At 41.0% G+C, this 23,830-nt stretch overlaps 1 protein-coding gene across 1 annotated transcript in view; it reads right to left on the bottom strand.

Moving 5' to 3' along the window:
• Nucleotides 1-23,061, bottom strand: part of SNRK (SNF related kinase) — a 41,295-nt gene extending 18,234 nt beyond the window's left edge. The window contains exons 1-3 of the mRNA XM_084511680.1: nucleotides 22,826-23,061; nucleotides 10,338-10,436; nucleotides 8,285-8,978 (exon numbers count right to left, since the gene is read on the bottom strand). Of these exons, the coding sequence (XP_084367806.1) occupies nucleotides 8,285-8,873 (589 nt within the window). The 5' untranslated portion in view covers nucleotides 8,874-8,978; nucleotides 10,338-10,436; nucleotides 22,826-23,061. The remainder of the gene's footprint in view (nucleotides 1-8,284; nucleotides 8,979-10,337; nucleotides 10,437-22,825) is intronic.
• Between the last annotated feature and the right edge of the window lie 769 nt (nucleotides 23,062-23,830).

Genomic DNA, 23,830 nt, shown 5'->3' on the forward strand with positions numbered 1-23,830 from the left:
AGAGGATACGAATGCTTACATGTTTATTTTGCCACTGCAAAGGTATCTACAGCCTGTGGACAAACAAAGGCTGGAAATGGGCCCAAGTGCCAGCATCAGGGACAATTCCTGGTGACATTAGTGTCCTCACCACTGCTGCTACAACCTCGTCAGAGGAGGTTTGTGGGAGAAAGCCCAGTCCGGGGAGACGTGTTGAAGATAAGCCTTGAATGCTGATAATTCGAGGCTCTTCCAGTACCATGTTTTTTTTTTTTCTGTGCAGCGCTAAATGTGAAAAACTAATGTAAAAACCACACACATCGTTGCACTCTAGGCATCTTCAGGGTTAGACAGCAACTGGGCAATTTCTGAAGCCTGTTGTTTTTAATGTGGACACAAACCCTCATCCTGAACTACTTTATTTGGGTTGGAATTTAGGAATGGAACTTCCAGTGGGCTCAGGAATAGGTCTAGACTAATAATTCACAAGGATAACAGTGGTAAGCGTGCTTGCTACAAACTGAAATTTAAGATTTTCACAGCACAGGCTATGGAAAACAGAATGGAAACTCACATTTGTTACAACTTCAGATCATTGCCTGAAAAGCCAAAACATAGCTTCAGAGTCAAAGTACACAACTAACACTGCAGATAGATTTTTATATGCTTAGTGATAAAAAATTACACACTATAATAAAGGGTAAAGCTTGGGATCATAATGCTAACTGGTTGAAGGGTGCCTGTTACATCAGTGATATACTTGTGCTTCAAAAGGATAAGAGAAGTATTTCCAGCCTATGATAAAAAGCTTAGAAGATTTGCAACACATCCATTAAAAGTCAGCAGGAAAACAGTACAGAATAATCCTATGTTAGCAATATCAACATTTCTGTGCACCACAAGTACTTCTACACTACTATATGCACAGGCAAATCTGGAAGATGATCAGACGGGACAAAATATAAATTTGAAGAGTGTGGGTAAGGAAGAAAGATTATATTTTCTGAGGATATTTAATTTTTAGTGTTTGAAGTATTCTCTAATTCTTTAACTTTTCATGAAAAAGACTCTGAATAAGCTCACACACTGACCTCTCCAGCTTCCAGAGATGCAACTGTCTGTGGCATCACCACAGCATTCAGCTATTTTTTCTTTAGTCTTTGTAAAATGGGATTTATTTCTCCCTTGCAAAAAGACCGAGGCAGAGATCATCTGCAATCAATGCCAACCTTTCCAAAATTTACAGGCAGAACTGTGTACTCTCCCTGTCTTAAAGCACTACAAATCCAATTAGTGCTATTAGAGCACAGAGCAGACAAGAGAATCAAGAGAAATCTTTTCCTTCCCCTATCCCTCAAACAAACAAACAAAAAAAAAAGAGCTTAAATACCAAATTGCATTTAGCAAATTATTTTCATAATTAGCTCATCTGTCTGATGAAACAGTCTGTTCTATATGTTATTTTATTTGACTAAGACATAATCATCAGTAACTGGTCTTATCTTTGGAAATGATTTTTATTTTCATTCAGCTTGGCAACTATTGCTTATTTTTTCCCCTCAAAATAATCATCTGCGTTTTGCTGATTGCATGAAACTATTGAAGACAAACTGTTGATGTTCTTCATTAACAAACCAAGGAAACCCACACGAACAGTAAAAGGTTTTACTGCACACACGTCACTGCCTTTACTCCAAAATAGCCTGTTTCACCGATTCATCAGTTCTGCATTTAGAAATGCATCCTCTCTTCTGGTTTCTGTTGCTTAGCCACATCTCTGAAGTTACTGAATCTACAGTAAAAAAAAAAAAAATTAAAACCAAAATCTGCTTGAACTTTCTAACACTACCACTCCAGAAGAAAGTTAGCCAGGGTAAAAAACCACAAGTATAAATAGTTAAGTCTATACTGAAGTCTATATAGCACATACAACTTATATACACATTTCACTGCATTGCTTTAGTACTTATATATCAAAAAACACAAAGACTTATGATGCCTATGATATCCTTCATACTTTCCAATCAACTGTACTATCTTTTCCTCAAGGTTTTAGCTGTACGTTGCATAATTTATGCTTTATTTACAAAAATGAACATCTTAGTACAGCTCGGCACATGAATGATTAAACAAGCAAAACTCGAGCATCTGGTTTGTAACTCAGTAGTACAGCACTGATTTAGGTCCCACCAGATCCGTGCTGCCAAATTAGTCAGTCATGGGCTGAACGTAAGTAATCTGAATCTTTGTTTGCAAGAGACATGAAGTGAAGCTTCCAGTCTTGTGGAGATCGTATTTGTCATAATGGATTCTTTCTCCACAACAGCAGTTTGAAATATTGTGAAAACAGTCCTCCTGTGAGCACGGGGAGATGACTAAGAAGCATCTCCTTACTCAAGCTGCAGTTTAGTTGAGGCTAGTAACCAAAGTCTATCTTGACAGCATCTCTGTACTTCCACTTGGGGAAGTTATTCTTTGCTTCATCCAGCAATTTGTGAATGCATTAAAGGACATACATTAAGTCATCCAGAATGGAATACAAATTTTATTTCATAAATATTAGGCAGCGTGAAAAATTGTAAGTCATATGGATTTACTGAGAAGTTATCATAACCACAGACTTGCACCCTTTATTATAGCTCTGTCACATCGTAACTTCACTTCTGAATACAAGGCTCCTCTACCTGTAGCATAACCCCCTGACTAATTTGAGGCACTGAAGTAATTTTCTTGTCAATAAAGCAATTAGATTGAGGGGAAAAAAAAAAGCAGAATCAAAGTTAGAATCAATGTATCACCTAAAAATTGGACTCCCCTTTCATTAAAAATAAAGGTTACTAGCTGCATGCTGGCATGGAACAAAAGTATATTCTTTGTTCACATGACACGAGCTTGCTAAAGATTTAAGCTTTCTAAACACACACTACAACCAATTCTCTAAATTAGCCCCTTCTGAGAAGTACAAAAAGCTCATTTCTGCTCATTTTTTCAAATTTGACTCATTTCTTCAGCAGTGCAGCATGAGGAGCACAGCACTGCAGGGAGAAGGTAGAGCAGCCCTGGCCACTAGCACAAGAAGAGCACAGACAGCAGCACTGCAACACACAAGGTGCTTGCATCAAGTCCTGTTTTGCTCCAAAAAGCATTTCAGCCTGAACACTTAGAACATGTTATTTTCCTGGAAAAAAAAAAAAAAAAAAAAAGCAATGGCAATACTGCTTGATGAATGACCCCCATTTTCAGTCAAATGAGTTTCTCTTGCCTGGAACGGGAAGATAAATGAGCTAGACTGAGCTGATCTAACCTAAACTTGCTTCACACTAAAAGGGGGCAGGTCCTATCACCTTCCCCCAGAACTCTGGATGCTCCCATCGCTTCCTTTGCGTCAGCTCTTCCACTCAGAACAAGTGAACAAGCCACTCCATTTGCTAACCTGGTAGAAGTTAAGCCTGCAGAAAAACGTAGTCTTCTGCCAAATTAGCTAACCAAATCAGCTCATCAAATGGTCAGCAACAGAGAGTGCAGCACATGAGGAGAGGCAGCTCTGCACTGATGCAAGCTGTACCAAAGGGGAAGCCCTCCTATGCTGGAAGCAGCTACTTACTATGGTATTTTAGCTTTCTGCACCATCAAACCTTCAACAAGCTCACTGTATAATGTATCCAACTACCAAAACACATTGCAGTGTTACATTAAAAAAGGGGGTTTCAAAACAAAACAATCAATGGAAAAGAGTTTTTGCTGCTTATTTCTGTAAAGCCTGGCTATGATCCAATTGTGAACATACTAAAATTCCAAAAAGCTGTCAAGTATGTGGAGTGATTCAATACCACGTACGGTTTACAAACCTCTTACTATTTTTTTTCCCCTTGAGTCAAGTCTGTCAAATCTTATATTCAGCATTTTTATAGGGTAAGAGGTCACTGTACACAGCCACTGGGCGTTATGCCTACATCAGCCATTCAGTTTGTGAATAAAGTGCTATATGCATGCAGAACCACCAGGACTAGCTCCATGAAGGCCAGATAAGGTCACCAGGATTAATTAGCAATGCTCAAGCACCACGTAAACCTGGCTGGAGCTCTGAAAGACCAAACACTCCGGGAAAATAAACTTGAAAGAAGGCAGCAAAGCAGATTTGGACTACAAAGTCAACTGGCACTGAGTTTGAGTAACTATAGTATTGTTAGCCACGTGTTTTTATGAAGAACTTCTTCCCCCATCCTCTTTGCATTGCTGTGAGGACAGGACAGCCTGCAGCACTGTAGGCACCATCATCAATTATTCACTGCTATTTGTGTACTGCAGCACCATTTTAGAGGCCTACGCTCAACTATGCTAAATAAACAGTCCCAGTCCTACCATCTGAATTTGCACATTTCTCATCCCCAGAAGGCTGAATTTACTCTGCAAACGTTGCCATGCGTCTACAAAATGAATACCTGGCTACAACAAAATCCTGCCAGAAGCCTCAGTGCCTTCCAGAATTACTGTAGCCTACACAGCACTTACCATTGGTAGAGAGTCCAGGCAGTTAAAGGAGATCTCGCTCTCCTCTGAAAGAACCAACTAAACTGAAAAGCTAATTGAACAACCACATGGAAAAGAGTCGATTTCTGCTTATTTAATGATCCGATCTTTGCTGATGCTGGTAGAGAAATTAAGTGGAAGTATTACCAGAGGAATGCCCTATTCTTCCTCATCTGTAGCTACTTTTCACCACTGCTGGGGTTTGCTGGATCGCCACTGCCCCAGACAGAATGGCAGTCTTATCTAAAGCAATCCATCTATTTGATTTATCAGATTAACTTTAGGGGCAACACGAGCCCTCTCACTTTTCCCTGACTAGAACAAATTTTAACCAAGTGTGAAAACAACATGGGAAACTACAAGCAACAGAACTTCTCATTATCTAACCGAGCTTTTTGGAAAGCCCTGAGAACATATGATCATTACCTAATACTCTTCTTGCATCACTTTAACTGCAGCCTTAAACACAAAAGGAAGTGACAGACCTAAATTACCTAGGCTCTTTTTCAAGTGTGAAAGCTTTTAAGTAGCTTCACAAAGGGGAGATTAATCTCTAAACTAGCTGAAACAGTTACTTTTCATAAAGCAAGCTTCTCCATAATATTAAGCGTATAGCTTAATAAAAGGATTGCCCTGAATATTTCAGCTCTCTGTAGCAACAAAGTGTAAACAGTTTTTTTTAGTCATTCTAATATTATCCAAGAGACATGAGAAAAGCCATTTTTGTCACAAAGTCTCTCGCAAGAAACCTACATACTATTTTTTCTTGATACATTTTTTTAATGACAATTTTACATAAATGCAAGTGTTTTTTTTTTTTTATTATTAAATAATTATCATGAATGGAAACATACCCAAAGATGAGCAGAGTATAAGCAATTTTTTTTATTATTAATACTTTGGCATTTTAGTAAATTGAGTTGGTTATCAAGTGTGCAGATGCTTGCAAAGAGGCAGGATCATTCGGTCACACTGAGAAAGCATGACCTCCTTTCTCATCAGCAGCCAGTTTTAGATTGGTCCAGCTATAATGTAATTTCGTTCTAACTGGCGAAATCACTTTGTTATTGTCAGTCATTATTCTTGAAATATGAATAGCCCAACAGCTGAACGAGTTCACAGCACTTTGACACTATTTCAAGCTATATAAACACACCTTGCAAACTACTACCTCAACAACTTGTAACTGATATAACTTCTTTTAAAAGAAGTGTCTAGTTCTGAATTTATACATACTTGTAGTCCTCTAGCAATGACCTCATCTTAGCATTACAGTTCATCTTTAAAAGTTAAAATAAAAGTTTGCACAAATTTATTTCTCAGTTGCAGGACTAGTAATAAATTCCCCAGACATGTATTCTTGTAAGATTCTCCAACTACAACTCTATTTGAACGAGAAAAAGAGGGGTTTAAAATTTGTTTTTGTTTTTCTCCACAATGTTTGCATTAAAAATATGCAAATAAGTCATATTTAGAAACCTTACATGGTGTATCTTACCTTGTCACCCATGGTTAGAGGGGAATATTCAGACCGTTCAAGGTCATTATCTTACTGGCAAATCAGAGTGAAAATATGAACTATCAAAGTTTACTGTAAATACTGCCCTGACAACCCTTTCGTAGCGCGTTACAAAGTGGTGAAAACTGCCTCTAAGAAAGTAAGAAGTACTGCAATCTGCTGACAAGGATATTTTAGTACCTAGTAACTGGGACTGTACACTGAGGAACAAACAAAAACTGCCCAATGCTAGGTATTTAAATATTCTGGGAATTAGAGCTTAACTAGCATTACTAAACATAAGCTAGAAGAAATTTGTTTTCAGTTAACTTCTTCTACTGTGCATATCAATCCATCATCTATAAGACAGAGGTGGATCCATCTACCAGTCTATCAACTGATTCAAATCATTTTCTTCTAGTACTATCACTTCGAAGTTTACCTAACTGCTTACAGATTCCTCTCAGAAACATTTTGTGTGATGTCACCATTCTTGCACTTATCATTAAGAGGTCCAAAGTGTGCTTCATTAACTACAGAATTCAATTTGGACCATCTGGTCAAAGCTTTTAGGCTCAAGGCAGATTTAAACTCTTCAATTTAGCTTTCCAAGATAAGGAGAAAATCTCTCAAAGCTAAGTATCAAAAAGATAGCTCTTCAGACAAACCCTAATGTTTCTGTATTTCAAGTAATGCCCTCAAATACAGAGCTGAATAGAGAGATTACACTACTTTACCATTTATTTCTAAAAGTAACCCTCACAAATGTCATATCTGCATTGCAGTTACCATTTATTCAATAACAACAACTTTTTATATGTAAAACTGTGCTAGGACAACAGATAATTTATCATCACGGAATACGTAATGCAGCATCAAAAGTTATAAACTTGAAAAAAATATCAGAAGATGACCACTTAAAGGTAGCATCCCAAGTTCCCATGTCTTGTTCAGACCTTCAAAAAACACAAACCTATTCTAAGTTCCTATTCCTCCCAAGTCCCCATCCTCCATGGATTAACTGTTCTCACCTACTGGCTACATGGTTTTAAGGAGCGAGGATACATTAACCTATGTATAACCCAATTCTTCCCAATGCCTCCAACCCTCCCCCAAATCCCCATACACCATTTTTCTTCTAAGCATTTTCAGTCAGGCAGGAATATCAGAATCTCAGGTTTTGGCTCATCTTCTGAAATTTGACTGCTACATTTTTCAAGAAATAATCCACAGAAGTATAGAATACATAGAATAGAGTATCTAAGAAATGCATTTTCCCCATCTAGTTTCAGAGGCCACTGCAATCAGTTACAATCACACTTCAGAAGATTCTTAAAAAGACCTAAAAACACTGAAGAACTCAGGAATTAGGATTTCTGTTTTGCCACTGATAAAACCAGAACCAACTCTTCTAAAACATTTGACTTCAAGTAGAAATAATTTTTCAACTGTAGCATCAACATGGATTTGCAAAACCACAAAGACATGTCACATTCCTAATTATAGCATATTTGAGAAAGTACTTTCAGGTCCAGAAATCCTATAGTAAAATATCTATTCAAAATTAGAAGCCATGAAATGGCATTCAAAAATTCAAGCAACAATGGTAAAATCTAATAACTAAAAAAAACGTTAAGTATAAGGCAAGAATGGTATTTCAACAGTGTGCAGGAACACCTTGTCAGCATATAAAATTATCTGACCCTTTATCAAGTAGCTTAACAAAAAAGCAACTGGAACTCACTCAGTATTTCCAGTTCTCAAGCAAGAAAAGGACAGAGGGAATCGGGTGTTAAAGCTCTTGTTAATTTCTTGTCTCCTCGTTTGAAAGCTAAGTCCTGCTTACTGCAAATAGATTCCTAGCACCTTACAGCAGAATATGTAAGCAGTAAGAATGTCATTCTTACATGGCTCACCTGAACGACAAACTTTGTCTGGGAGGATTTTTAAAAAATAAACACTTTTCAGAAAAGGAGATATGCCCTCTAACGAAGTACAAACATAAGCATTGCATTCACCTTGCTATAGAAGTCATTTCCAACAAACGCAATCGCATCAGTCCCTATAAAAAGAACTTCAAGCATTTTTTGAGAATTTTTGAGTATCTCCTCTAAATAGAATTAATCCAACACTAAGTCATCTGTAATTTGAGTGATAAAATATTAATTCTTGCTGATTAGCTGGCTTCCACATATGGCATTCTCTTGAAACAGGAAACAGAGTGGTACATGGTGGTACTTAAATTTAGATTAACAGTTGAATTCAAACAGGACATACCCACTGCTGGTGCGTCATACTCATCCCCAAGTAAAATTTCAGGCGCAGAATATGCAAGAGATCCACAGCTTGTGGTGAGCTTCTTTCCAGGCTGAAATTTGTTGCTGAAGCCAAAATCAGTTAATTTCACAAGTCCTTGTTTTTCAAAGAAGACCACATTCTCTGGTTTTAAGTCTCTATGAACTACATGCAGTTTGTGGCAGTACGATATAGCGTGAACTATTTGAGCAAAGTACTTTTTTGCCAGATCCTCATTCAGACCTTCTTCATGTTTCATGATGTAGTCAAACATATCTCCTCCATCGCCCAGCTCTAAGATAAGATAGAGCTTCGTCTGGGTGTCAATCACTTCATACAGCCGTACAATATTGGGATGCTGCACTAGTTTCATGCATCTAACTTCTTGAAAAAGATGTCCAGTAGCTAGAGTATCCAGCTTGGTCTTGTCAATTACTTTTACTGCTACTTTTTCACCTGTGAAGACATGTCGAGCAAGTTTGACCACAGCAAAATGGCCTCTGCCCAAAGTTTTATCCAAGTCATACAACCCTGCAATTTTTCCATCATATCCTCGTTTGAAGCCCGCCATTCTGTTTCAGAAGATGAAATAATGTTTAAGCTCTTTGGAACTGTGATCTTTTCATATAAGAGTATCTGATGCAAATAAATAGTCCATTGTCACTGCCAAGCACACCTGAAAAAAGAGACAAGATTATGTACAGGTATGAAAAAAAAGCAAAATTGTTATTCTGTAATTCTTTTAAAGTTACACTGGCATGTTATTAAAATTACTGTAATTATTATAGTTTACTTACAAAATTCTTCAGGAGTTTTTGCAAAGGGTTTGATAAGCCACACTGTGGTGACCAACAGATTTCTGAAGCCATACTATCAGTATGTTTGAAGAAAGTGAGTTTCAACAGTGCAATAATGAAAATTTCACCAAAGCTGGATGGCATTCATGTTCTTGAACGAGAAACCTTGCAAGCAACACTTAAAATCAGCACTATAAAGACAGAGCCAAAACCTACAACTTTTCTGGCTACTTTAGAAATCAGCTGGGCAGCACGGAATATTGACCAGAACATGCTTGATTTATTTTAGATTTTGGCATACTCTTTTGTGTTGCAGCATGAAACAATTCTCTCCAATACAATGTTCTGAGGGCATGACTTTGGACTTTCACCTTTTCCCTTTTAAACAACTTTCTGTTTAACAAAGCTCATACTGACATACAAGAGTAACAGAATGAAATCTTGTATGTAAGCTTAAACACTAACAATTTACACTGTAATTACTGCAAATGACCAAAGCTTTACAAGCTGAAATGAAACATTTGGGTTAAACACACTTTTAGTGCAAAATATATATATTTCATATTTTGACTAGAGTTATAAAAATTGGTGATAAGAAGGTTGTATATAGGCTGCCTATGTTCAGCACTCCTGGGAATGAATCAGGATGAGAGGAAAAAGAACAGGAACAAAGCAAAAACTCAGGAACTGAGTTTGTGCTGAACTCCTGCTTACTACTTGATCTGACAGTTAAGCAAGCAAGGTCCAATTTAAAAAACATTCACATTCAAACCCGTTTTAGAAGGTTTTATGTCTCTCTGACATTTTATTTCACACAGAACTTCCCCAAAACTTTTCTTACATCTTTAACTTAAATTCAAGTTTAACAATCTGTAGTTATCAAAAAGCTAACCATTCATCCCACATTGAGTACAAAGCAGCTAGAAATATGAAAATTACATGGCTTATTGCCAACTCAATAAAACACAGAAAACACAGCTCTTTATATTTTTTTTTTCTTTAGAATATATTTTCTCTGTTTCAAAATGGAACTTCAAAAAGAAAAGCTCTGAAAAGGAAGCTGGCAAGCCAACAGCCCCTGACATTAGCTATTCTCAAGTCAAAAATGTAAGCACTAGATTAAAAACACTCCCTGCTAAACAAGTTATTTCACAGGCAGTAAACTAATGAACCTGGTTTCATATGGATTCAATTACAAGGGGGTCCTGTGAGGATTCTCTGATGTTTAACAAGCTCACCTTACTGCTTCTCTCAGCTGGAGTCATGGTATAACCTCTTCTCTATCCAGCTGTCTATTTCCACAAAGTCCGTGGGAATTCAGTTCAGCACCTCCACCCCTGTAAAATTTGAATGAAATCAATCAACTTCTGAAACCTCACAACTGAAGCAAAGAACAGAGCAAGTGCAGCTATTACATAAACATTGCTGGTGGTTTGTTTTTGTTCCTTTTTTTTTTTTTTGGGGGGTGGGGGGGGAGAGGGGGAGAGGCAGATGAAGGGGAGAATATTAATCAAGCTTTAAAAAGAAAAAAACTTCATTGGCTTGTGTTACTGTAGCTTTCTACTCAGCTATTAAGCACCACGCTTCCAATGCTCCTACAAAAAACAATTTTATTTCACTTACAGATGCCATAGCATGAAAAGCTGGCACTGAAGTTACAAACGAGTTTTCTACACATTAATTTTTTCTATTGAAAAGTTGGTTTGGATTTGGCTTCGCAAGGTACATAAGGGCAATAGGCACCCATAAAACTAGAATGAGTGTCCAAAACTTAAGAGCAATAGTAAAAAAAAAATGAAGAGTTTCCTAGGACACTTGGGACACAGTCATTCAAATCTAGAGCCTCCCACTGGAAAACAAAAACAAAAGTCTATTTTTCAAGTCATGCACAAAACATTGTCTCTAAGACACACCAAGTTTATAATACGCTCTCTAACCCAAAGCAAACCTATCCTTATTCATGCAGAAAGGTGAAGTACTGCTTTGAAACACACACCACATATTGCAGCACATACCGCATACGTGAGCGATTAGAACGAAACCTCATAATACACTTGATAAGCATGCCTAGAGAACTCCCCTCAAAAATATTAGCCTTCCTGTAGCTGCCAACAAACATGGGCTTCTTCTCAGTCTACTTTATGACCACCTATTTGGGGGGGACTTAGATCAATGGGAAGGTAGAAAGGAAGCAAATGTAACCCAGAAGAAAAACTCTCCAGAAATACCTGAGGGGAGACTGAAGAGAAGAAACAAGAGAAGAAGGGGTTGTTCTGTTTTTGTTTTAAAGCTAATGCTCCAAACAACTCCTGCTCAATACCAGGGGAACCTCTAAACAGATGTTGTCGCAATACAGCAAAAGAATAACTGCACAGAATAGCCCCCACTGGTTGGGAAGTTGTGTATCAGGCTGAGATTACTGAGTCAGGGAGCTTGATTCTATACTTATTCAGAGAAAAACAACAACCTTTGTACTTTTCTAACTGCCCTTCGTGGTATTTAAATCACACACCAAGGGGTTTCTCTGCACACAAGGGCTTTAAAGGACTGAAGCTCCAGTATGGTTGGGGTATCTGCTTCCCAATACATCCCACATCACTAGCCTTACAGAATTTCCCCTACCAACTGAAGCGTATTATATCATCCCAGCTTTATTCCAGAAAGTACAAAGCTAGATGAGAATGTGCTACATTAGACCACACATTGAACAGTTTCCCATTAGAGAACGCACAGGGTAGAGCAGAGGACAAGAGCAAACGTAACAATGAATAATGAAACCCTACTTATCTTTATCAGATTCAGAAAGCTTCTTTACAGATGTTAATAATGCCTGATGGATTCCACCCCCACGCATACAGTGAAACCAGGCAGGTGCTTTATTAAAGCATGCAATTTCTTAGCATCAAGAACATCCTGCAGCAAGTTGTTTAATAACTTAACTATGGGCTTTGAGAAGAACCACTTCCTCTTGTTTGTTTTCAGTCTCCTGATAATTTGTGCATCTTCTCATTAACTGTCTGTCCCCAAACCAGAACTATCATATCCTTATTTACCTTGCCTGAAGCAACTCACAGGCTTAGCTTCCTTCCTAGCTTCAGTTCAACCTTGTCAAGTCCAAGTTTGTCATTCCTTTTGCAGAGGTCATTCCATAGGCTTTAGAGGAAGGTGAGAAGAACCCTAAACATTTTGTGTTTTGTTCAGTACTCCTTCCTTAGAATTTCTTGGGGTTTTTGGTTTTTGTTTACACTGCTGCTGAGTACTCACAATGTTTTCATACATAATGCTTTATTATAATTCTATCATATTCCATCATACTGACCTGACCCTCAAAACACAGGCTAAAATGAAATAGTCCATCAACACATGTAAACATCCTAATCTGTATGAAACAACTGGAAAACTCTGCCTCACCCCACTGGACAACTCCAGAGTCTCAATCCTAAACAGACTGCAAGTATTTTCAAAAAAGTAAAACTAAAATGTAAGAACCATCTCTACCACACCTTAATCCCTGCTTATAGATTAAAGAAAAGCAAAAAAGAAAATTACAGAGAATCTTTTTAACTGCCACTAGGACATCACCCGTCCCCACGCAAAGCTGTTTTTACCCATAATGAATCCTATACTCAATACCTTATGCTTAATTATTTAACAGTTTTAGAACCCTTAAATTAAAGAAGTAAAAGCTGTGTCGTAATACAATAAGCAGCCATTTGCTATGTAATAGAAGCTACCAACCCCACAAACTCCAGCGCTCAACTTATTACTGGCAGAGGGAAGGGGATAGAGCATATCCAGGCAGATGTCACAGAAGGTAACTTGTCTGAATTTAAGTATCTACAACACTCAGCTGTAAGGAGAAATTTGTACATAACTACTTTGTTCACTTGGCACATTTTCAACAATGTTTGTACAAACGCAACACGCAACTTATCTCTAAATGACAATACAAATAAACATTAACCTGCCAACAAAACCCCAGCAAAAATCAGTTAAGTTTAAGCCACGGAGAAATATTCAGACAGTAATCAATAGGAGAAAAGCTTACAGAAATGGAAGCTAAAATACACTTATTAATGGTGCAGTCCCATTAGTTGAAATTAATGCAGATTCATTAGCAGTTTAACATAAAGGCTCAGTAACAGACCAACTAACTCTTAATTCTGTGGGTTTAAAATAAATCTTCAGAGATAACGCTCCCACAGCTGACCACAGGGATGCCAGACAGCCAGTTTGAAGTAAAGATACCAAAAGTAAAACTTTTTCAACAGGAAGTGGGTACAAACTAATGGATATAGTGCATATGCATACAAACCTTAAATACAATTTAAAACCTTAAATACAATTTAAATATGCCAATAAAAAGACTGCAGTTCTTGTATCAATACTTTTCAGAGCACTGACTGTTGAAACGTAAATTTTCCTTTTAGCACTACCATTACCTGCCAGAGAATGGATTTCTTTCTTTCAGCGTCTCACTACAGTCAGAAAGCAGAATTTTGATGGTACTTATGGATCAACTTTTGGTCCAGTTACCTAGATACCACCTTTAGAACTGAAGCCAGCTTCTCTTACCCTTTCGTTCTTTTTCTTGCAGTTGTCTCCTTCGTTACACCAGTCAAGTTCTGGGGGCTAACTATAAATTCAACCACCCAGCGCTTCCAGAAGAGGGTTAGTTTAATCACAGATCATTTCAGTGATCCAGTTTACAATGTGACCTCTTGCACACTTTTACCAGCACAACTGAAGAAGCTGCACACTGCAGCAGCCGATAGAAAGCAAACTTCAACCAGACATGCTTTGCCAGCAAACCAAGCCACAGCCAGAGAAAAATATTTGAGAGCCAATTATATCACAGAAAATATTTGCCCAGGTTTCTTTTAATTCACGTCACTTTTTTTTTTTTTTTTTTAAGTTCTTTTGTTAGCATTTGGGTTTTCTAGTCGGTGAACTTACTAACCGTGAGCAGCATTTAATCCAGGTGGCTAATGTTTTCAAAATGCAGCTTTCCCTAACTCCGCCAGCTTTCAGCTACACCCCTGATGCTCATTTCATGCCATGTAGACACATACTAGTTAACAGATTCAGAACGGATCTGTCTTTCCACAGATGTTTGTAAGTTGTCATCAGAAACAGACCTGAGGGTGCTGTCTGACAGCCAGCTGAACACCAGCCAGCAGCGTGCCTGGGTGGCCAAGAAGGCCAATGCCATCCTGGCCTCCGCCAGAAATCGTGTGGCCAGCAGGACCAGGGAAGCGAATGTCCCGTTGTCCTCTGTGCTGGTGAGACCACACCTTGAGCACTGTGTCCAGTTTTTTAAATAAGAATGATAGTGCCTTGCTCTCGCATGTGCAGGGAAGAGCAATGAAGCTGGGGAAGGGACAACAACTGGGGTTGTTCAGCCTGGAGAAGAGGACGCTGAGGGGGGACCTTGTTGCTCTCTACAACTACCTGAAAGGAGGCTGCAGTGAGAAGGGTGCCTCTTTTCTCAAGTCACAAGCGGCAGGGCACGAGGCGATAGCCTCAAGTTGCACCACAGGGGTTGAGATTGGACATCAGGACGAATTTCTCCACAGCAAAGGCGGTCAGGCACGGGCACAGGCTGCCCAGGGAGGTGGTGGAGTCCCCACCCCAGGGGTATTTAAGAGATGTATGGATGTGGCGCTTCGGGACGTGGCTCAGCGGTGGATTCTGTATATCCCACCTCACAAAGTACTGCAGTTTCTGTAACAGAGATTTGCAGCAGCAGTTTTGTAATATCACATGCATCTTATTAAGAGACTTAACAACGGTACCGTGATTCAACCATCTCTGAAAGTGTATGAATAGATCTAATAGATCTGTTTAGAAAAAAAAACACCAGTATGTTTCAGAGACATTAGCTCTTCTTTAAGCAATTCATCCTGTCCATAAAGTTTCCATTAGATTATACATTACAGGCAAGACCAGCCTAGTTCATCTTACCTTAATGTCTGTATTAGCTTCTAACTTTAGAAAACAAAGATTCAAGGCTCCATTTCAACAAAATGCTATAATATTATCAAAGCAAAAATTTCTCTCCATTATCAGGCTAACAGACATGAAACCCGAAGTAATCTTGACTGGTGCTCATCTCTCCAGCGAGAGACCTGTCCCCCTTCATGGCAAATGGAGATTCAATCAACACAGATAGGAGCCTGTGATAAAACAAATTGCGCCCTAAAGCAGATAGCTAAATAAAAGAAATGAATCATTTCTTAAGAGCACACATTTTCATTTTCTGTACCAGGAGCTTAGGATGAGTAGTTCTGTGGATGTATACATTATACACATCCACCAGACAGATTAAATAAGTTTCACCGTCTGTTTCTCCTTTTGGCCTCTTTTGTTTCAGATAACTAAATAACTGGTGTAATGCTGTTATTTACTAAATAACTGTATGTCTAGAATAAGTCTTAGATTGCTATTCTACCTAGAAACCGTAAACCAAACTTTGGCACAAGTTGCTCACAGGGATCCAGAAACAATTTTTTGACTCGGAAAGCAACTTACTTAAACTGTTAGAACCTAAGAGCGTATCACAGGAAACATCTCAGTACACAAACTGGGCAAGTTTGATTTTCCATGTTATTTCACTATTTCCTGCCAACATTAATCTGCCACCCTATGGTAAGAAACCTTCAGAGCCTAATCTATGAGGCTCTGAAAGCCGTCCACCTTTGTGACAGTGTGATCCACTGCTTATGTGTGAGGATAGCGCAGTGTGCCAATCGCCTTTCCTTTCATACAAGGGAAAGCCAACACGCTCTGAACAGGAGCGAAGCGCTGCGTGAGTGAACTGGGAAGAACGCACCTGCTTCGTGCATGTCACATGCTCCAAAAACTGGTCATAATTCAATTCCTCCACAGTATTTGAGACTTTTTAAGCCTCGTTCTACCAGATGTGTCTTGACTCTGAAAGGCACACCATGGGACGTGTGAACTGGAGCACCTGCAATCTGCCTTTGTCTCCACACAGGGGTGTCACGGCCCAGCAAAGCCCTTCCTCCCCAGCTTTCCTGCCACCTGAGCCTTCCCAACTACCAAAGATACTCAAAGAGATGGCAGCAATCTGTGCCTGCCCTACAGCCAAACACTGCAGATCCAGCACAGGCTAGGTTTTACAGCTGAGCCCTAATATACACATGCTGCACCACAGCATACAAGCACATCCTCCCCTTCACTGATGACAAACCCCATAAGCTCTCCCGCTCCTGACAAGTTCCTCAACACAACACTAGGGCAGATTTCTCCGAGGTGTACATGCCTTTATTTTGTTTTCATATTAGGCCTCATCAGCAGCTCCCACAGCTGCAGCATTCATCTCACAGCACTATTACTAAAATGTCAAGACAGATCAGCAAATCTCTCTACCATTCAGCATGGCTATACCTAAGATGATGAGCAAAGGTAGGAGTTATCAAGTAGCTCTATGATCCGAATATAAAAAGAAGTCTTAACCTGCATTAATTTAATGGTATACCCTAGTTTTAAGTAATTTCCAGAATTTTGCTCTGAAAAGGTACGAGAATTGCCAGCTGTTAATTAAAGTTTTGCCAGTAAGCATTTATGAAGCCTGAAGTAAAGAGTCAGTGCTTTATTATTTTAGAATGCATTGCAGGAACCAGAGCTACTGAAGCCCCTCTCTCTCTCTTCTTAGATTCTACACTAGAAATAAAAAACCAGAAGGCTAACAAATATGCTTCAAATCTAAGGCCCATTATTCAGTGAACAGCCAGATGTGTTTGGCAGGCCAATAAGCTTAATAAAAAAAATTGCTCCTGGACCTATAAATAGAAGTTTTTTTGGGGGCGGATATGATGCATGGGTGGTGTGTTAGTGTTACAGATTTGGGAGATATACGAAGCATACTAGCTTATTATTTTTGGAACAGAAATACAAGAACCTGCACGACCTGAGAATTGAGAGCAAGACACTGTGATTCTCCACCTCTCCTCCACTCTTTTGAGACCCCACCTGCAGCGCTGCGTTCAGCTCTAGGACCCCCAGCACAAGAAGGACGTGGACCTGTTGTATAGAGTCCAGAGGAGGCCATGAGGATGCTCAGAGGGCTGGAGCACCTCTCCTGTGAAGACAGGCAGAGGGAGTTGGGGTTGTTCGGCCTGGAGAAGAGAAGGCTCTGGGGAGATCTTAGAGCACCCTTCCAGTGCCTAATGGGCTACAGGACAGCTGGGGAGGGACTCGTTGTCAGGGAGTGTAGTGATAGGACAAGGGGTAATGGACTTAAACTAAAAGAGGGTAGGCTTAGATTAAATATAAGGAAGAAAATCTTTACTCAGAGGGTGGTGAGGCAATGGAACAGGTCGCTCAGAGAAGCTGTGGATGCCCCATCCCTGGAGGTGCTCAAGGCCAGGCTGGATGGGGCTTTGGGCAGCCTGGTCTGGTGGGAGGTGTCCCTGCCCATGGCAGGGGGTTGGAATGAGGTGATCCTTAAAGGTCCCTTCCAACCCAAAGCATTCTGTGATTCTATGATTTGAGGCAGCTCCAATGCACAAAAATAAATAAAAAGCTTAAAAGAATATGATGCAAGATAAAAATTTGTTCTTTGATGAATGATCTCATTCTTAGGTGAGATATTCCCAAAGTTTTAGATCTACAGATTGCCATCAACCCTCCTATTTTCCTGAAGATAAGTACAGTCACATCAAACACGGTAAGTTTAAGCTTTCTTCTTTCACATGGGCTTACAAATGAACGGTAAATGGTTTGCAGAACACCGGGAAACAAAGGCTTGACAACTGTGCTGTAGAAACTCCACAATACAGTTGATATCTTTGTAAAAATCATTTTCCATACAGTCAAGTGAACAAAGCTACTGGATCTAAGTTAGTCTTTCAAGGCACCCAATTTAAAAATTGTGTCTATTTCTTTTTCTTTCACAAAAAGGAGGCAAGAAAAGAAATGCAGACAACACTGAAGTAGGTATGCATTGCAAAGCAACGGCAAGATAACAGTGAGAGCATGACTGTGACCAAAGGATAGATGCCAAAGCTATTAAGGGGACAGCTGTGCTAAGAGTGATCAAACTAGGACCCACAGACAAACCATCATTAGTAACCACTGGCAGTGGTCCCAACTGCCTCTAGTTGTGAGATGTTTTAAAAGCCCAAGATCCTTTCATAACCATGCTGATAATAGCTACAGTTCACCAGGCACTTTCCGTTTCTAAGAGGAGGTAATACACAAGACAAATGCAATCTGCCCTATGGATTTGAGAACTCAGCAATAGCTTTACAGCATTTAAAGTCTTCACACCAGCCACAGCTGCAAAAGCAGCTCATTTCACAGTGCCTGTTCTCCTCTTGTGCCTACTCTCAATGTCCAGCATGTGGCTAAACAAATAGAGAAGCAGTCCAAGAAACGCTCACCACCACCTCGTTCACAAATCAGGTGCTTCAGCAGTACGGGCCACTTAAGATCCAAAGCCACTCTTAAAGTATTACTGCAGAAGAGAACACCAGACCTTCCCAAACGATCATCTCCTCTAAACTGCCTTCTGCAAAGTAGCACGGAAAAGCATCTTTAAAAGGACTTGCTCCAAATTTCCTATCTGCTAGTACTTTTTTTTTAATCTTTAAAATCAGTTTGAAAACTTTGTTCCAAAAGCGTGACATCAGGTTATATAATAAATTAGTTTCACTCAAAGTTAGCCCTTTTTGCAGTAACTGTTGAAAGAAAAAATACTCAGCTATTGGAAATTAACGTGAACATCTTAGTTACGGATATTCATAAGCCTTTCCAATCAAGATGTGATATCAAAAGTCTGAAGATCACAGAAACCAACAAGCTTTTCACCTATCTTCCAAGCAACAGAAGGAACTTGTGACAGGTAGCTGGTCTCCCGAGCCCAAGCAGCCAGCTCTCCAGCCTTGATAAGCAGTACCCATTTAGCTTCTCAAAGGCTTCAACATGCTAAAGCTCATCATGTCCCCCCTTCTCTTTTTCCATCATTTTTTTTTTCAAAATTAACTAGGAACATGAAACTGATTAAGAAATTCTTTGCGTATCAGACAGAAGTCATTATTGTGATTCATGATGGTATCACTACCTTTTAGACAGGATTTTTTTTTTTTTATCGTCATCATTTCCAGAAAACCTACCGCTGGAAGTTTCTTTAAAAAAAAAAAAAAAAAAAAAAAAAGAAAAAAAAACGTAACATACAGACAAGTCAAATTTCTATCTCACCAACCTGGACTCTTTGAGAAAGACCTACTCTGTGCTCAAGACCTCTCAGAACTGTTTCACTCTTTTTAAGAGTCTCTGCATTAAGTTTACCAAATAATTTTCTTATGCTAGACAACAGAACAAAAAACATGAACAAGAGCTCTAAATATCCCACCAGTAATCAATGAGTAATTAAAACATGAAGTCATTTTTGAACAAGTTACCACTGATTTAACACCTAACATCAGCTTTGTTGTTTGAACTCGGAATCACAAATGTGATTTTGATTCTGTATCAAAGAGAGGAGAAAGCATCAAACACTAGCTCAAATGTTACGTATTCAGATGCAAATATATGTGTATTGTTAGCATCGAGTATAAGCAATGATTTCTATTAAATTTCTTAAGAACCATCTCTGAACTCAAATGCCAGATAGGTGCCTTTGTTTGGCATTACATCTGATAACATAAATATTAAGTACTTCAATTGACTTCATGCTGGCCTTTTCCATCCAGGACACAAACTACTTGAACAAACAGCACCTAGCCCAACCTATAGTTCCAACATGCACGCCCCAGCATAGTTGCAGAGGATCACTGTACAACAGAGAGATTGGTTGTCTCAGAAAGCAATCCCACACTATTTCATATTTTGCAGCCATGAGAACTGCACGGCCCTTTCTCCTCACAAAGTTCTTACCATTGGTGACTTAATCAACTTGGGTACTAGAACTCTGCCAGTGTAAGTTATCCTAGAATTGTGTGTGAATACAGTTTTTCAAATCCTCTTAAAGCTCTTACATAACATTGTTATGTGTATTAAAAACCAGCTACCTTACGTTATTAGAGAAGCTGCAGCATTCCAGTTAACTGCTGGAAAGTACTGTGGGAAGGAAGATGTGCAGGACTTCATGTGTTACTACAGTTAACAGCTTATGCAATTTAATATTAGTATATTCATCATAAGCTGCAGTTCATCGCTGTATCCAGGAGGCAGTGTCCCTGATCTGAACCATGTTTCACTGTTATGTTTTTTTTATATGTACTTTAAGACATAATTAGAAAACTGTACCAAGTAAAAACGGACAGAAGTTCATGAAGAAGTTTTACAGACAAACATTTCAGTGGATTTTTAAAAGCTGACGAAATCTAAGAAAAGAAATTCTTTATTTTGTGAGAGATTCTGAGAGGGAAAAAACAAGCTAGCTACACCAGGATCCTGTGCCCTTGAAAGCAGGACAGGCAACAAAGCAAGACAAAAGCACTAGTTTGGCATTACTGTTCCTAGCAGGATAAAAAGAACAGTGATATACTGAAGGTATAGACTGCAAAATTACTCAAATACTGTATTAAAGGCAGAGAGGTTGAGCCGGAGAGGAGCCCAGGTTGTCCAGAACACTGCACAAGGAAGCTGACTACTGCAAGTAGACGGGTATCTGCAAAAGCATATTAACGTGCAGCCTTAACGTGCTATTTAAAATAATCTGAAAGCAGACTATGCATCTACAGTGCAACAGGGAACAGTGACTGTGCCACACCACCCACACTGCATGGGAATATTAGTTCTCGTAGCAAGACAATTCAGGGAACGTCAGTAACCTGTGCAGAAATTTCTGTATCCAAAAATACACGCAGAGCAAGGCTCAATCTGTACCTTCCTGCTTCCCAAGTGAATAATAATAATAAAAAAAAAAAGTTTATCCCTAAGTTCATTTAAGATATCACTTCCCCCTTTCCCTATCTTTGTTAGAAGCCTCGAGCACGAACCACCAAATTCACTCAAGGCAGTCAGACAGAAGTAGAGTCAGCCACCTTGTTTACCAAACACTGCCCCAGCATTCAGCTTAGCTTCTCTTCCCAGTCACCTGAAACACTGCACCACCATTCCACCCCTTTCCTGGCCATTTAGAATATTCAGGAAAAGAGTGAGACCAGACTGGACTTTCTTCCCCTTAGCTGTGACTGGTAACTTCTCAGAGCTGGATTTTTCATCCACCAGAACTAAAAAAGTCAAGTATTAGTCTATCTAAATTAATATTTCAGCATTTGGCAAGGTAAAATTTGATTGCATTAGTTAGCAATGACCGTTAATGCTTGCAAGCTTGTTTCATGTTCCTTCTTTCTAAGGGTAAGCAACTGTACAAAAATAATCATCGTCTCAATTCCCACTTTCTGAGATGTACTTAAAGGTATTTAAAAAAAGAAACACTCATTAACCCAGTTTTTAATGGTGCATGCCTTGCAAAAACTGCCTAATTCTACCCTAGTAATCATTTGCTTGTAAACACTTCCATATAGATTTTATTTTGCTGAGATTCATTAAACTGGTCCTTCCCCAGAGCCCGGAGATCTAAATATACTCATCATAAACAACTCCAAAAAGCAGCCTATATGACTAAGTAGTGACTGCACTACAGAGGGCAGGAGTAAGCAGATTTGCATGCAATTCATTCATGCTAGATGGCTCGAAGTCATACAGTACAATTCAGCTGTTCCAGGAACTGCAATGGTACCATTGAGGAAACCACTTCTTTGCATATCTCCTCTTAACTAGCACTTGAAAGCAAGAGGGTCAGTCGGAAACTACCTGTGCAAAAGCAAAAGCCCAAAGCTTTTTTGGATTTCCATACCCCATGTAAAGCTTTTCTCCTTCGCAGGTGTTCCGGCACCACTTACCAATAAAAATATCCGATGTGAAAATAGGTCACATATGTCCCCAACCATCCCCCGGCCAACACTGGCTTTTTCCCTAGTGGATGCTCTCCAACACTTTATTCAGCCTACTTCCAAAAAACACAAACGTGCCACACTCATCTGTCCTTTAGCCATTCCCGAGCCCCTAAATCCACCTCAAACATCTCCAAAAGTCACCTCCCATGAATTCAACCAGCGCAGCACCATCTGGATGCTGAAACCCACCTGGCAGAAAGCACAAAGACCTCTCCGGGACTTACCTACATTCCCCAGCCCCTGCTTACAGTAACCCGAAGGCGGTTCAGCGCAAGTAAACGCATTGACAGGACGAGCACTGACAAAGAACAAGGGGACGCTGGTGTCAGGGAAAAGCCAGCAGCAGCAGCAGCCTGCATCCTCCACAAACCTGTTGGCTGAGCACCTGGCTCCAGAGGGGCGAGATGCACCGTCATCCCCCACCCTTTAACCGGGGGGGGGGCTTTATTTTTAATTTCCCCTTAAAGCAACAAAAAAACGAGGCGGAGATGAAGGGGGGGGGGGAGGAGAAAGGACACACACACCCCAACCCAAACTGCTTTCCCGGGTGCCCCCACCACAGGGGGTGCCACCACAGGGTGGGGGTGACCCCACAGGGGGGTGTCGCCGTCCCCACATCCCCTCCTTCCCCCCCCATCCCCATCCCTCTGTCCTCCACCGCAGCGACCTTCGAGGAGCGGCCCCCGCCGCCCCCCCCCCCCCCCCCGTGTAAGGGCCCAGCCTCTACGGGCCGGGGGAGGCGAAGGGAAAGGGGTGAAGGGTGCTGCGTGTCCCCACCACCACCCCAAACTTACTGCCTCCGCCGGCGGCGGCGTCTCCTCGGGCCGCCGCGCCCCGCGCCGCCCCCCTCATGGGCAGCGCCCCTCGGGCCCGCCCGCGGCGGGAGCGGCCGGGAGGCTGGGGAAGGGCTCCGGGACGCCTCAGGGTGTGCGTGGGGAGGGCTCGGCGGCGAGAGGAAGGACGGAGGGACGGACAGAAGGACGGACAGACCGGGCCCGGCGCTGCGGCGGCCGCTCTGAGGCGCAACTGACAACAACGGCCGCGGGGAGCCGTTGGGGAGGGGAGGGGGGCGGGGAGGGGAGGGGCAACGGGCGGCAGCGCCAGCCCGAGAGGACGGGGCTGGTGCGCATGCGCGGGGAGGGGAGGGGAGGGGAGGGGAGGGGAGGGGAGGGGAAGGGAAGGGAAGGGAAGGGAAGGGAAGGGAAGGGAAGGGAAGGGAAGGGAAGGGAAGGGAAGGGAAGGGAAGGGAAGGGAAGGGAAGGGAAGGGAAGGGAAGGGAAGGGAAGGGAAGGGCAGGGAAGGGAAGGGCAGGGAAGGGAAGGGAAGGGAAGGGAAGGGAAGGGAAGGGAAGGGAAGGGCAGGGAAGGGAAGGGCAGGGAAGGGAAGGGAAGGGAAGGGAAGGGAAGGGAAGGGAAGGGAAGGGAAGGGAAGGGAAGGGAAGGGAAGGGAAGCCGCACCAGCGCAGAGTAGAGCGGGACAATCACCTCCCTTGACCGACTAGCGATGCCGTGCTTGCTGCACCCCAGGATATGGTTGGCTCTCCCGGCTGCCAGGGCACACTGCTGGCTCATATTCAGCTTGCTGTCAACCACAACCCCCAGATCCCTCTCTGTGGGGCTGCCCAGTCTGTATGTAAAGCCAGGGTTGCCCCATCCCAGGTGCAGGACCTGGCACTTGCCTTTGTTAAATTTCATGAGGTTAGTAATCACCCAGCTCTCCAATCTGTCCAGGTCTCTCTGCAAGGCCTTTACACCCTCAGCAAAGTCCACAACTCCTCCAAGTTTAGTGTCATCAGCAAA

This window comes from Aythya ferina, assembly GCF_964211825.1.
Source record: "Aythya ferina genome assembly, chromosome: 2".
NCBI classification, from domain to species: Eukaryota; Metazoa; Chordata; class Aves; order Anseriformes; family Anatidae; genus Aythya; species Aythya ferina.